We start from the raw sequence: 15,780 nt of genomic DNA on the forward strand, positions 1-15,780 counted from the left end.
TCAAACATCATCATCTTGGAATTCTGGTCAATGTGTTTCTAACTCTAAGCTGGCAACAAGAAGAATATCCTACAGATTTTTATAAAGTTTTGCATACCATAAAGATTTAAAAAACAAAACCAGGTATTTTTACAACTTAACTTTATCAGGATTTTTTCTTGGTGCAAATGAACAACAAAAAAAAGGGACCTCTCCCACAGGTAGTACAGATAATTTTCTTTCTTTTGTACGTATAAAGGAACATAGATGCTTCCTGTTGAAAACGCACCAATCAGACTATTATTGAAAGTGAAACACCTAAGCTGCTAACCTGTTCCATAGTATCTGGTTGCAGGAACACAAACAACACCAGCTTTGTGAGGATCTGCACGTCTTACCCCTGGCTGGAAGGAGGCCTCTGAGCTCTGCCTGGCTGCAAACAAACCAACCAGAGTTAGATGAACCACGGACAAACAAGGCATCGCTGCTATGAAAGCAAAGGCCTTGATATGTTACAGGAACCAAACCCTGTGGCTGAAAGTACAAGGGGAATACTGCTGAGTAACGTAACTGAGAGGGAAAGCTCTTGATCTGAAAAAAAAGTGAGTTCTAGGACCAGTTTTGCCAACACTGAGCCTATATTTTTTCTCATAACTATTCACGCCTCCTGCTGAAGGCATGGCAGATCCCAAAGCGCTGTCCCTGTAACCTTCTGTGCCTCCCTCAGCCCTTGTACAGACTTTTACTTCTCAGCCTGCAGACTGGTGTGAGTACCAGCCACGAGATAGATGCTTAACATATTAATTGAAAAGTTCTCATGTTTTCTCTCCACTCCCTATTGCCATGGAAACTCCCCAGAGCCTGACTGTATACCTTGAAAATGACATATATGTGTGTCTATGCATATCATACACAGGCACCCACACATTTTTCCTTCCCCAAAGTCTGTTTCCAGCACAGATCAGGGCCAGCAACGCCTTCCCCTACAGACCCTTCTGGGACCCGCCCTGGAACTTTTTAAAACCGCTTCGTCAGGGGGCACCAGGGCGCTTCAGGTGTCTCTGACAGGGGCCGCCGGGGGCGGGCGGTCTGCCCCAGCTGCAACTCTGAATCTTCACCTTTTCTTGAAGGTTTTAGGGCCAGGGAGCCTCAGGGAGGAGAAGAAAGGAGAGGAGAGGGAGAAAGAGCCGCCTCAGGGAGGGCAGCAGGGCCGCCGCGGCGCCGCTCGGCTCCTCAGCTCGCACGCCACCGCCTCAGCACTCCCCAGAGCGGCCTCACGGCACCGCCCGCCCCTTCCCTTGGCGTCGCGGGGCCGAACAGCGCCGGTCCCGCCCCGCCGCCGTCATCCATCCTCCTCATTCATCTACCTCCAGCCCCCGCCGCGGCCCAGCGCCCGCCCCCGCCGCGCTCCGCCCCAGCCGGGCGGCCTGCAGGCGCCGGAGGGCGCCGGCCCCGTCTGCTGGGGCGTGTGTAAAAGTGGAGGGGCCGATCCAGGGGGGCGGAGAGGGGCCGGGGGTGCCGTACCGGTAAGCAGAGAGGTGGGCCCGCTATACCGTGCCGTGTCGCCCCGGAGCGGGGGCTTCTCGCCTCATGCCCATCGCCGGGGTGGGGAACGCCGGGGCTGTTGCCAAGCGGGTGGGGAGGGACGGACTAGGCGTACCGGGAAATAAACCGGCAAAACGGCAAACCGCGAGGGGTTTTTGCCCGGCCCTGCACCGATCCTGTCGGCGGCCCCGCTGCCGAGGAGAGCCCCGCCATGCGGGCGGGAACCGCCCCGGCTTGTGCCTCCCCGGGCTGAGGGAGAGGGGTCAGAGACCCCCTTCCTCCAGCGGTTCCCTGCTTAAATTAATAATGTCTTCACGGTCTGTCCCCCAGGTGACAGTCGTTTCCATTAACCCTTTGGCGTTTACCCCACGATCGACGGCTTCCTCACAGGCAAACACGGCTTTTGGGCCTGTACTGGTCAGTGAAGGTAAAGAAGCCCAACCCAGCCTCTTACGTACGGTTATTTATCAAAGTTAATATCAGTTAATGACAGAAAGATTGGCTTAGGCTAAACAAAGAGTCCTTCTGAGGCCACCGAAGGGCTGTGTGATGGGTTTGTCTGCAAAAAGAGATTTCCGTGGAACTGGGAATCCTGAACCAAAAGTGAGGTGCCAGAAAAGATGTGGAATTTGTGGAAAGAAAACCACAAAAGGATGGTTTATTCTGCTTTTGATCTTTTTTATGTTGATGCCCCAGGAGTCTGCCTACCCCAGATAGATGGGAAGGCTGTTTACAATGGTGAATGTCATTGCGGTTGTGGTGGAAATTCGGGTTTCAGGCCCTACTGTGGCACTGTCAGGTCTCTGCTGTGCTGTGTGTTTGCCCAGACAGCACTGAAAAATTAGTCTCTGTCATGCAGGTGAATCCTGTGACAGTGAGAGAAATCATAATTGTAACATTAATTATATAAAGCAAAAAGAAAAACCCCAACCCCCCACCCTCCCCTTGCCAATCTTAATCCTTTGAGTACCAGCTCCCAACAATTTATTGACTTTGTATGAAGCTGTGTGTTTTTGATAGGTCTTGAGTCGTCTTTGTAAATGTTTTTGTTACTGTGCTTCTTGGCAGCTTTTTGAGTGATTTTTGTATTGCGTCCTTAGAAAAAACACTCTCATGTCATCTTCAGAGACTTTACAGCGACAGTGTTTTAGTACCACATATTATTGGCAGACTTAGCTTTAGTCCATTAATGCATCAGAAAGATGTAGCGTAATCTGTCATAAATAATCCATAATCAGGCTATTCTCTTCATGTTACTGATGTATTCCAGCTGACAGACTTATGGTCACTTTGTGGAAGCTAATTTAAGCTTTAAATCATATTGGTTTTTCCATTTGGTAAGACTTGAATGAGGTTGGAATCAGTAGACAGGGTGTTTTTAGCAAAGAGCTGACAGATTGTTATTTTCTAAAGCATGGTTGCTGTTCACGGATGTTCTTCAAGTTCATTAAGTCTAAGTGACTACAGAGACTAAACAGTAGTTTTAATAAAAGTTTCCTGGAAGGGTAGTAATTTGCTCCTCTTGTAAAACTTGCGCTAGTATGGTAGTCTGTTTGATATGTCTTTCATGGCTATTGTGATACCTTTCTGTGTTTACCGGGTTTTTTTTATTCCTTTTCCTTTGTTTCAGGTTGAAAAGATGGGAAATGCAGAAAGCAATGCCTATCGGAATCACCTTTCCAGATTTCTTCCTGAGGAGCGGTCTGACATTGATGGAGTATTTGATACCTTATCAGGATCAAGTGGCTCAGCTGGAGCAAGAAATGGCAAAGCTACAAAGAAAACTGTGACTCTGGCAGCACTACAGGCAAGACAATCTATTATTCCTGATATATCTGGGACGTGGTGCATTGAACGTAATTCCAGAAAGAAACTAAAGACGTGGCAGTAGTTACTTTTTAAGGACTGTTCGTCTCAATTTAATACTTAATGTTTTGGGGCAGGATGGATATTTAACTTTTCTTAAGGTTTAACATTAGTAGTGAATTTCAGGTTTGTATTTCTCTCTTGCACTGTTGGGTCAATTTGCAGCTTTCCCAATTCTGAAGTAATCTGGGATGTATGAAAATATTTTTACAGAAACCTGAAAAATGGGAAGAATATTCTTCCCCTTGGAGTCTATAGCATGTGATTATTTACAGCTTTTCTTGAGAAGCTGTCACAAACTCAGTTTGTATTTGGTTATATCTTTCTTCCTTAACTGCATCACTGTCTCTAATCTTTTCACTTGCAGTAAAAGGAGAGGATTCAATTTTGCTTGATTAAGCTGTGGCTGCCAGTGTTAGCTAATTAACATACATTATACTTTCGGATTAACTTTGCATTCATTTTCTAATCAAGAAAGAAGAGGAAAATGATTCATTGCAATACTTGAGAACTTCAGTTAGGCAGGAACCGAGTGGCCAAATGAATGTAGCATTACAAGTGTGTTTTTATATATGCTACACAGTTAATGGAATCAAATTAAAACTCCAGGAAAGAAGCAGGATATTTTAAGGTATTTAGCAATGCACCTGCATACAGACCAGCTTTAGCCTTCCTCCAGCCTGGCTGTTTATGAGCTATCACCAGTGTGGAAGCAGTGTTACTGCTGCCGAGCCTTTCAACCCCAACGTGACCGAGAACCTGGTCCTTGGTGTCTGTTGTTTGACTGGGACCTGGAAGAAGTTCTCTTTCTAGCTCTGCCCCTAGATCAATGTGACGTTTGATCAATGTTTGTCTTTTCCCTTCCTGCCTTTTTGTTTGCCAACTTAAATGAAAATCTTTTAAAAGACTGCCTGGAGGTGCCCAATTCTTTAATGCAGGGGCTATTGCGATGGCATGCCTGCCTCCTAGGTGTCTATGCTCATGCCTGAGCTAGACTGATACGTGGTAGATTTGATCTAGCACCAGTCTGATAACATTGATGAGGCCCCAGGCATAACCTCATGTACTCTGCATAGGCTTAGTGCTTTACTAGAAGGAAACTACCTGGCTTCTGGACCAGAGCAAGCTGCACTGCATAGCTTGGAAAGCAGGTAGAGCAGGTATCTCCAGATACTTTCCTAAAGCAATTTAAGACAAGAATTCTGAACTGTCAGAGGTGTTTGTTAGATATGTATTAAAAATTCCCTTTTTACAGTCCTCTTTTTTTCACACCCCAGGTCTACTCATTGGAATAGCTATAAGCATAACAAAACAGTGCAACAAAGTTAGTGGTGGGTGGGAAAGGGCAGGGAGGAGGTAGATAGTGCTGCAGTGTGAAGTAAAAAGCCCCGAGTATAGAGTTTTTAATTATGTTCCCTGCTTCTTGTCTCGCTTCAGCCTTATGTAGCACTTTTAGAAAGTCACAGCTGTACCCCCTGTGACTGTCCCTCCCTCAACATGAAGCACTTCAATGTGCAAGGCTGTGGCTGCTAGTTCTGCTTTTACCAAAATCAATCGGAGTTTTACCACTGACGTCAACAAAAGCAGGGTAGAGCTTGGCATATTGGATCTCGCCCTATATGCACAACAACAGCCATTAACATCAGATAGGAACGGCCCTGGTGGCTTCAGTAGGAGTGGTATTGAGCCAGCAATAGGTTGGTAATAGCAGCTCCACTGAATAGCGCTGGAGTGCTTTTATGCAGGTGGAGCTCCATTGATTTCAGCATAGTCCCAACTGGGCTACACCCCTGCACATAGGAGTCAAGTCAGGTGTCCAGCATGTTACACACAGCGCTTGGCGCAGTGAAGACACTGTGTAATCATGCCCTAGTGTATGGATGTATTTTAGATGATTTATTTTTAAACCATGTAATTATCTTGAACACTGTGAAAGTTTCCTGAACCTAGAGTCAGCTTCTTCCCACAGCCCTGTGAAGTACGATGATGTGTACCACTTAGATTTCAGTTCAAAGGGCCAGTCATGCAATTTAGACGAATAAGTTTTGATTTCAACTGTCTTAACACCAGGGATGCCTTATAAACATCATCAGGTGATCTCAGTTTTGTTCCGTGCTTGAATTAGATGTTGCTATGCAGAGGGAGCCTTCTCAGAATTGTTTCTATGTGTGCATGTAGGGTTAAACGCATGGCCTGCATTGTCTTGAGGCCAAAACTGAGATATGGAAAAAACTTTACTTTCTCTTTGTTTTTAAGTATCTGTGAGTTTCGCTATCAAAAGCAGGGTTAAACCACAATTTTAAATGTTGAACGGGCAGAGCTGTAAATCTTTGCAACAAAGGTATCATACAGAAATCCTTTGCTAGTACTCTGTTAGCACTTTACAGTGGTGGTTCTTTAAGTCCATGGCATTTGTAGAAAAACGGTATCAACTTAAATCATTAAATCGTATTGGAAAGGAGATACTATAAAAATAGATTTTTTTTTTTTTTTCCTCTTGGAAAACCAGTCCTTTGACAAAAGTTTGTTGCTGATAGTAGATACTTGGTATTGAAATCCTTCACATAATGGTGTATCTCAGCACGTATTAGCTGGAATATATTAGTTATTCTTCATTTTTAAAACATGTTCTTTGCTCTTTTTCTTTGTAGGCATATGTGCGGGAGTCATTACCAGAGCAAATGACTGTTCGGTTATACAACGGAATGAGAAGTATTGACCTGACTGGGAAATCATCTGGGCTGAGTGAACAGATTGCTAAGGAGCAGTTTCTAATTTTTATGTCAAACCTCTTAAAAGGGAATGCAGATGAGAAGATTACCATAATAATGAGAATGATCTCCAAGACAGAAGAGCCTGTGAAGGGCAAACAAATCCTAGAGGTAAACAGGCAGTTTAATGGATGTTGGGGGGACAGTAAAAGAACAGAGGTGGGTAAGTAATTTGCATGTAATCTTTAGAGCACAAGATTCAGAACAGGGATTCTTGACTTTTGCATTTTTTTTAATCCCTTTACCACTGACTTGCTGATCTGGGACAAACAGTGTAGGCAAACCAGGTTATCTGGGATGACCGTTTCAGCTGTGGGCTTTTCCATGCTGACTTGCCTACTCTGAGAACCAGGACCTGGATTTTGGGGAGCGCACTGGCAGATTTGTTGGTGGTTCACAGGCTGACACAGGTGCAGAGACTGGCTGTATTTAAGAGCCAGCAAGGGTTGTGGTGTGGCTGGTGCTTCTGGGAAATGAACAGAATGCTTTCTAGAGCTTTAGTTGCAGAACAGATGCACAAATCAAATACGTAGCTTGCAAGGTGGAAGAGTGGGATCTCACAAAACAGTAATTCATTAACAGCTTCTACCACTGCAGAATTTGGACCTCCCCTCCCTCTTTCATGCTGCATTTCGTGAAGATGCTTTGTGAAGTAACATTTACAAAATGTCTTGATAAAGGATATTTTTCAAGACCTATGACACTGAAAAGACGTTTTTGTTATTTCTCACCCGTCATGAGAAGAGATGTTTCTGCCATTGGGATTACAGCACCACTACTACCTGACTTTATTTTCAGGAAGTCCTTTGAAGTTCTTTGCAATTTTATTTAAGAAATGACAAAATGGTGATGTTTTAACCTTTTAAGTTCACAGAGGATCTGATCATGTCTGTAATCCACGTACTGAGCTACAGGAAGGAACTGAAAGGTTGGAATTTGGAGAACACCAGGGATTCTGCAAGTGGAGTAAAGGCTCTGGCTTCTCAGCTGCTGTCAGAATTGAAGCTTGCAGGTAAGTAGCAGTAATGCAGTGTAGCCCAGAATGGCACAGAGCTCACGTAATCACTGATCTCACAAGAATTTTTCACTTTGGGTCCCATCTTTGAACTTAACTGGTGAGACCAGTACTTCAAACCTAGTGCTTTGCAAATGACTTGGGAATCTTATTTATTTTACCTTACCATCTTTCTCTTCTAAATTCAGGAGAGCTTTGGTTTGATGTCCCAGTTTAAGCGGATGTGCAAAACTATTTGTCACGGAACATGCCTGCTTTACAGATACCTGACTTGCACGTGACAGGCATTTTGATGCATGTGCATGTATTTATGACTGTACGTCCTTTCGCAAAGCATAGGTTTACCTTTGCACTGTTGAAGTAATAGATTTTGCTGTCTTGCATATAATGTAACCAGGAGTCCGTGTTTCTTAGACATGATAGCCCAACAATGGATGTCACAGGCAAATGTTTCTCAGTTCTGTGGATGCACCTGTTTAATGTAGTTGAGACTTCACTGTTGCTGGCTCCTTTCATGTCCATCAAAATAATGGATTATTGTGTTTACACTTAAAAATCAACCGATTATTTTCCAGAGGGAAGGCACAGACTGGGAGGCTTACTGCTATTCATGTGTGTCTTATTATTTAGATGGGACGAAACCTGTGGGTCCTCAGCTGATGGAGACGAATTTTGATCAAAGTGTCATTGAGGACTGGGTGTACCGAGTTCCACAGATTTCAGTTTTCCTCAGTGTTGTTATCAGGCAAGGCCTCCATGTTCTGCATTCTCTCCCAGACCAAACCAAAGACATAGTCAACCTGGTTCCAGTCTGCAAAGGCATCAAAAGAAGAGGACTTGTCAGTCTCTTCGACATCCCATCCATCATATACATCAACTCCCATCTGCCTGCAGAGCTACAGCACAAGTGGCAGCTTTTATTTTCTTCTAGGCTTCACGGAGAAAGCTTTTCACAGTTATGTGGGCATATAGTGAACAAAGGTCCTTGCATAGTGATCGTAAAGGACTTAGATGGTTATATCTTTGGTGGGTTTGCATCTCAGTCCTGGGAGGTGAAGCCACAGTTTCAAGGTAAAACTCACTTTTCTAGTATCTCATGGCTCTGGTAAACATTTTATAGGTACAAGAATCCTGTCCCCTTAATGGATACTGTCATTTTGCTTTCATGAGACACAGCATTTCTTATACTTCTAAGTGTATTTTCCTGTGGCAAAGATATCACTTATTTTTGAAAAATAAAATACATGCTAAGTTTTTCGTGCTTTGTACCCAGTCAGGCATATTGCTGATTAATGTTTATAGTTTGTCTGTTGTTTGTTAAGACTTTTAAAATTGCAGATCTTATTGATCGTGGAACAAGTTTTCTTTTCAGTGAAATCAACCCCTGTAATTGCACAGGTTGAAAATGAAATGAAAATGAGGGAAATACAGCATAGACGATGAATTAGCGTTTAAATGAGATGTCCAGCAGATGGCAATCTTCCATCTCAGAACAGCTGAGCCAAACGCTGGGTTAAGCCTCCTGCTGCCATTTGTGCACTGTCTTTGTTTCCCTTTTAAAATCCAGCAGAAAAAGGGTCCTTTGGACAAGCTAAACTTTTTGTCCCCTTGAAACCTTTGGGGAGAAGAGAGGGGTTTTTTGTAACTCTTTGCAAAGAACTTCTGTGATGGCTTTCTGAAAAAGAATTGTACTCTGGATAATCTGGCCTGCTGTGAATCCTCACTTTTGCTACATTAAAAACTCAATCCCTATACTTAATTAGTATTTGATAACTACCACTCGGGTCAGTTCATATAATGTTAGGTTACACTGATTTCAAAACATTTTCCTTGTATTTTTTCCTGATAGAATAATATGTAGCATACTAGACATCATGCCACAGGGGCCTCTGAATACCAGAGTGGGCATAATGAAAACTGTACTCTAAATCATTGACCCTAAACTGATCTATATATCAGTATAGTCAGAACTAAGGGTTTCTGCAGTCATATCGGTTTGTATGGGTCTAGATGTATCATACAATGCAAGGCTGTGGTAGGTGTACCCTTACGTAGAAATGTAATGTACCAGTCATGCCTCTGACTCTGCCCTCGGTCACAGCCATATAACCACATTGATTTCTGTGACCCTGCACAGAGTTAACTGAGAATAAACAATAACTCTAGATCTTGATGAGAGACAGGTATTGGCTTTCTCAGATTGCAGCTGCTGTCTTTGATTTATTCAGTTGCACTTCTTCAATATTTTTTTCTTATCCTATTTGTAGGCACGTTATTGCATGGCCAGTTGTCTGACCTCAGATGCTTTTCTCTGTACAGGTGACAACAGATGCTTTCTGTTTTCTGTTCTCCCCTCTCTCGCTGTATACACGTACACGGGGTATAATGACCACTACATGTATTTGAACCATGGCCAACAAACGATGCCAAATGGACTTGTAAGTATTTAGAAATGACAGTTTGGAAATTGGATGCGTGGCTGGCGTTTAGAAGTGTTTCAGAAGCAAACAGAAGCAAAAAAGCTTCTGTTACTGTGAGTCGATTTGTTTCACTTGTTATCCTCTGGGGAGGTTTTATCCCTTCTCTGTGCTGTTTGTGCCTCACTTTAGTAGGAGGATTTTATTTTTTTTTTTATTAAAGCATCAAAGTGTGAACTGTGGATAACAAAGGAGAATAGCTTACACTACTGATAGAGTCTACTTTTCTTTACAGTTAATATCTATATTGAAGTACTGAATCAATTAAGATAGAACTTATTTGTGTCTGACCCAAGTAGGTGGGCTTTATTTAGGTTAGATTTATGGAGCTTCTGGAAAGAAATCTTCTTACGAAGTTTGGTTATCACGGAAGCCCTTCTACTGCTCCTCTCTGTTGTCTGCAAGAATTGACTGCGTGTGTCCACATCACTGAAGCAGCACAAGCCAGCTGATCTGTGTAACTGAGGATCCTTCCACTGGCTGTTCTCGCTGCCACACTGCCTTTTAAATTATGGAAGGCTGAGAAAACCCAACAGAATTAGAGTACGAGAGTTGCATGTAGGCTCCTGCTCTTGTGTAATTACAGTGGCAGAAGCTCCTTTTACTCAAGTCTCCGAATGAGCTCTCCAGATGCAGAGGAGTTTCTACAGAGCCACAGCTCATTGCCTACTTTTCAAAGTGCCTTCCAGTTTTGTGGCATGGGCTCATAACTTTGGGAATTGCAGCAGTCTGGAGTAAATTTGCTCTAAAGAAAGCCTGCAACAGCAAATTACAGTGTTTCTGTAACTACTTTTCTAAATGGAAAAGAGGCAGCAAAACTGAGCGCTTTCACCCTGTTTATGATGGAACTGTTAGTCAATAAACAAAAGCCAGTGAGGTAAATTTCCAGCACAAGATGCAGCTGAAGTGCTTGCAGGTACTGGTATTCTGTAAAGTGTAGAGGGAGGGCGGTGTCACTCAGGTAAATTCTTGTTTGTCGTCAGGAATACTGGATTTGGGTACAGAAGCCCAGGTTTACTCAGAACACCCTTTTTTTTACTGACCCATGGAAGTGTGGCATAAATATGGAAAATAGCAATTTATACTCTAGGTTTCATAACTTGCCCAGTCTGTTTTAAATGTGCAGCAAGTGCTTAGTGCGCTCCTTTGGTTCACAGGGTATGGGTGGACAACATGGTTACTTTGGACTGTGGATAGACAGTGACTACGGGAAGGGACACAGTAAAGCAAAACCTCGCTGCACCACCTACAACAGTCCCCAGCTGGCAGCTACAGAGGATTTTTCACTGGATGCCATGGAAGTTTGGGCAGTGGGAGACCTCCCTGAAAACGCAGGGGTAGGTGAACAAAATTGAAACCTGTGAAACTGTGTCCTGGTTGGAACGGCAGATGCAAATGCAAAAATTGCAGTTGCAGTTTTTCGGTTAAAAGCTCTCTCTCCATTGTAATGAATGTTTTCTTTAACTGGCCCTGTGATGCAGTATATTTGTAGCAAGCAAATGGCAAAACAGTAGCGGAATTATGGAGGGTGGCAACAAGAAATAACATCAGGAGTCCTAAAACGAGCGAGTCGGAGGAACCATGCTTTAGTCTGAATTTCAAAAGGCCTTTCTGATACTGAGGAATGGTCTCTAGGAGGAGCCTCCTTGAAGGGCTTCACTAAAACCCAGTATTTGTAAAACAGAAAGAAAGCGCTAGAAGCTCACAAATAAAGCCTGACCTATAGTTCAGGAAGATAAACCAAGTGTGCAGAAAGACTAGCATAAAGCTATTGACATAGATTTATGTAATTTATTGTAAAACAATAGTAAATTTAAAGTTAGTGATAAGGAAATCTTTTGGTTTATTTCTGGGAATGAGGAGACCTCTCGCCAGTCTCCTCTGTCCCTGTAATTTATTCTCTTATTAAACTCTCTGGTCTGCACATTTTAGTGGGTTTGGTTTTTTTTCTAAAATCTTTATTTCTGTTCATGCTAAACTCATGTGCTCTGTCTGTTCAGAGGACACATAGCTCTAAAGAGAAACAGAACAAATTTTTTACAAAAAACGTTGAATTGTACTTGAATCTCTTCTTTATAAAAAAGTTCACCTCTGCACTTCAGACTGAGGTCAGGTTAGCCAGGATGTTCTGGCTGGCTTGTAACCTGAATAAACTTGAAATAGTTCATCATCATCTTAGGAAAAGTTTATGGCTATGTTGTGTAACTATGGCAGTAAAAATCATTTGATGTATCCCAATGAATCTTAAATTCCTTACGTTAAAAGTAATATGCTTTATTGTGACAAGCTTGCAAACCAGATTACTTGTGGACTATTGAGTACGTCACTTTCTTGTAGCCTGATAGTGATTAATTCATAATGACATTTTGAGTTGACTATATTTTATTTTGTTTTGAAGACAAAAGGTAAGAAGAGTATCCTGGATGTAGATCCTGAGGCTCAGGCCTTATTAGAAATGACTGGAAAAAGTCGTCAGAGCGAAGGTCTGCGAGAACCCGTTGAAGAGGATGAAGATGATGATAACTAAAAAAATCACAGTAACATGAAAAACCCTGCCTTTTTCCCCCCTTACATTTACCTAATCACCTGGACGAAGCTTAAGCCTCATTCTTATGCAATATTTAGGTCCAATACACTATCCTGCTTGAAGGGTTTTGTTTGGGGAGGACAGAAAAATTAACTGAGTACTTAGTCATTAGATATCTCTAAGTTCTAGCTGAATATGAATTTGCTAGCATTCCTGGTAGATCCTGTTTGCATACAGAATTGAAAACAAAAGACAAAGTTATTGACAGTATGGCTCACTGACTTGGGGAACTGATATGTATTTGTATAAAGACCGTTCAAGACAGTGATTAAGGCTCTTATACCTCAGCTGCACATATTTATTTGCATGCAATGAAATTAGTCAGCGAAACTGAAATGTAGAATAGTCCATGTGATATAAAGGCTGCTAATAATTTGCATTGCTCCAGTTAAAGCATTAGATTTCGTGTTTTCTAAGTCAGATTTTCAGCAAGTGACTCTATATGGGCTGTACGATGTCGGGAATGCTACGTATACACCATCCAATTTTAGAATACTACACCTTAGTGCTTAAGATGTTTCTGTAGAAATTTGCCTCTTGCTTTTTAAACTTAGTAGAAAGAACAGCTGGAGTCATTCAGCCATATTTATCCTAAGAACGGGCCATACCTCAGCAGAAATTCTCTAGGGAAGGTGCCCTCTGTAGTAGCCTCACTTGAGACTGGAGTAAAAGATCAGGCTGTAAAAAGGATTAAGAAAGAAGTATCCACAGTTAATTGGGAGTAGTATCTGCAGATACCTTGTTAAAAAAAAAAAATAATCAGGGTTATGTCTGTAACATGTTTAAAGAAGACTTCTGTACACTTTATTTCCGTGTAATTAATCATTAGCGTATTATGGAAGAAAAATGCCCACAATGTGTAATGTGGTCAGTTGGGGTTTTTGCTCTGTTTTGTTGGCTGTTCACCAGTCAGCGCCAGTGTTGTCAGGTCTCTCATACTCAGGGCTTTTCTACTTGAAAATGTTCACATCTGTCAGTAATTACGAGTCTGACCTTGCTAATTCTATGTGTAATTAACTTGTCAAAAATAACCCTAATTTCTGTCAGGCACTGTCATTTCTAACTCAGCAAATTGTGTTTGGTTATTAAGTACGTGTGATCGTCAGCCTTTCTCCTCCTAAGGAGAGGGACTGTATCAAGCCCCCTTTGTCCTAGCATGAGTTGGTCTTCTGTGCAGCTTAGACCAAAAACTGTGCTGTAACAGTTACTATCATGTGGCCTTCCTTCAAATTCTTTCCCTTAGTATCATCTTATATGTGGTCTTTTTTTTCCACCCCAGGTTTTTCATAGGGAGCCAGATTTGAATATTTTGAATAATCTGCACTCGTGCCTTAATGTAGAACCCATTTTTAAAAACTTCTATTAAGTGATATGAATTTAGCCTTGAAAGGAGAGCATGAAGAAATCTCTCCAACCAGACATCCTAGACCTCAACTGTGCATTTTGTATACAACCTGAACTAATGATTGGGGCATAGATGCTATCTGGTGCAGTACAGAGCATGCTGTGAAAGGCTTGAGCTAGTGTCCTCTTATCTTGTATTTGCTTCAATAAACCAGATAGTCTCCCAAGTTCGTAACACAGAAAAAAATTTAAGGATTAGAACAATTACACCGATACTTTTGTATAATTTTCTTCTCTGTATATTTTAATAAGAGTTTTAAATGGTACAAAGTAGGGAGTGCTATATAGACAGCACGAAGTCCACGAAGCTCGCTGTAAGCGTGGTGATGGTGGCTTTTGTTGTAACATTCTCCCACCATGAGTCTCAGAAGTATTCTTCACTTAGGCACTCACTAAGCATGCTAAATACCTGAAGGGGATGGCATACAGGAATGAGACAGCATTGAATTTCTGCAGTTGCACATAAAATAAGTAACTAGGCTTTCTTTTCCTTCCATTACAAGGCAGAGACTTTTCTTTGAGGACTGAAACCAGTTGGAAGGATTTTTAAAATAACAGTGAGCAGACACCTTTGCAGACTCTGTCTGGGGAGGGTGAATTGCACAAAACTACTCTTCAAAAATAGTTCAGTGCCCAAGTTTTTATTGATTTAAAGTAAACATCAGTATAGAGGTTTTCTAGGCTATGATGCCAATATGTAATCCTGTTTAAACATCCTCTTATGAAGATAGCATAGTGTTTTAACTGCTGAAATTTTGTTTTATGACAAGTTTGTATTTGAGACTCTCCATCTCCACTTTGAAGTGAAGGTGTTAAGCTGGGGCAAGAAGAAAACTGACGCTCTGGCACTTTCACCAAATGTATCAGTGCAACGTTATTTACTAGGCAATTACTGATCCAACCAGCAGGTGGGATTATTCAAAATTGTTCTTTAAATGTAAAAGATTGGCTTGGAAGAGACTCAATTTTTTTTTTTTTCCCTGACCCTAATCTGTGCTTCGTATTCATGCATCAAAAAATGCCCAGGAAGCCTTTGTCAGCAGCGGGCTTAGCTATGACCTAACCACCTCTCAATCACTTTTGTGCAGCTGTTGATCCAAGTGCAAAGCTTGACATCGCTGCTACGTATGCGAGTCATCGCTGTTCTCATGCACTTGTGCAAGGGAGTCCCTTCCCCATTAACTCCATCCACTACTGTGCGTTGGGTCAGATCAGCCTGCCGCTTTGCTCCTATTAGTCACTGCAGCGTGCGGCAGAAGCTGACAGCCGAGGGTTGGCACTTCAGCTCCCTGCTCTTTGTTTGACACCTCCCCACAGTTTCCTTGAGAATCTTGCTGAATCACGGCTAGATACCTGGGGATGTAGAAACACTACGGATTGGCGACAGGAGACGTGCTAGTGAAGGCAGGTCTTTACCAGTCTTCTAATTTAATATGAAAGGACGGGTCTAAATCAAGAGTCTTGTGCAGATACTTATCTGTAACGTTTTAAAATGTAGATTTTATTAATAAAAATCATTTTGATTTAAATAAATATGCACAATAGACTTTTCTGTACAGGTGGGAACTGTGTTATTTTGCCTGGGACTATCACAGCATTCTTGACATATAGATCAATGTTATAAAAATGTACCTGATCTTGGTTTAAAACAGGAGCCGCTCCAGAGGCTTCTGTAGACAGTTCAGACAGCTCAGGCAGAGCACGTAGGAGGAACAGACTCTGGAGTAGGAAGGGCTGTCAGTACAGCTTCACGTGAGTATCTTCAGAAAGGATGTGCGGCGTCAGAAGACAGTGCATTTGCATTATCAATCATCACAGCTCTGTCCCAAGTACATCTTTAGAGGAAGGTCACATCAGTTCTGACACCCCTTTGTGTGCTTCGGTCGGCAGCAGCGTTTTTCACAGAGTTTGACGAACTCGGACACAATGAAAACGGAGGAAGCCATGCCGGTCAGAAACAGCAGGTCTGCCGAGAGGAAACAGAGCGGAGATGGAGGCAGTGCCGAGAGGAAACGGAGCGGAGATGGAGGCAGTGCACAGCTGGACTTTGTGTGGGGCAGGAATCCCCGGCTAAGGGCCTTCCAGCAGTCGGTGTTTGTGCTGCTCTAACTCCACAGACGTGTGCCCTAGCTGTTC

The 15,780-nt window shown here is 42.5% G+C and overlaps 2 protein-coding genes across 2 annotated transcripts in view; one reads left to right on the forward strand and one right to left on the reverse strand.

The window, feature by feature from the left end:
- Positions 1-1,393: 1,393 nt before the first annotated feature.
- Positions 1,394-15,177, forward strand: MEAK7 (MTOR associated protein MEAK7). The gene is made up of 9 exons (XM_075101256.1): positions 1,394-1,505; positions 1,855-1,951; positions 3,155-3,331; positions 6,042-6,272; positions 7,029-7,173; positions 7,807-8,247; positions 9,496-9,614; positions 10,811-10,990; positions 12,052-15,177. Exons 3-9 carry the CDS (start codon positions 3,164-3,166, stop codon positions 12,178-12,180), a joined length of 1,413 nt encoding a protein of 470 aa, XP_074957357.1. The 5' UTR covers positions 1,394-1,505; positions 1,855-1,951; positions 3,155-3,163; the 3' UTR covers positions 12,181-15,177.
- Positions 15,120-15,780, reverse strand: part of ATP2C2 (ATPase secretory pathway Ca2+ transporting 2) — a 29,064-nt gene continuing 28,403 nt past the window's right edge. The window contains exon 27 of the mRNA XM_075101255.1: positions 15,120-15,610. Within this exon, the coding sequence (XP_074957356.1) occupies positions 15,498-15,610 (113 nt within the window). The 3' untranslated portion in view covers positions 15,120-15,497. The remainder of the gene's footprint in view (positions 15,611-15,780) is intronic.

The sequence above is a fragment of the Phalacrocorax aristotelis genome, chromosome 8 (genome assembly GCF_949628215.1).
Source record: "Phalacrocorax aristotelis chromosome 8, bGulAri2.1, whole genome shotgun sequence".
NCBI classification, from domain to species: Eukaryota; Metazoa; Chordata; class Aves; order Suliformes; family Phalacrocoracidae; genus Phalacrocorax; species Phalacrocorax aristotelis.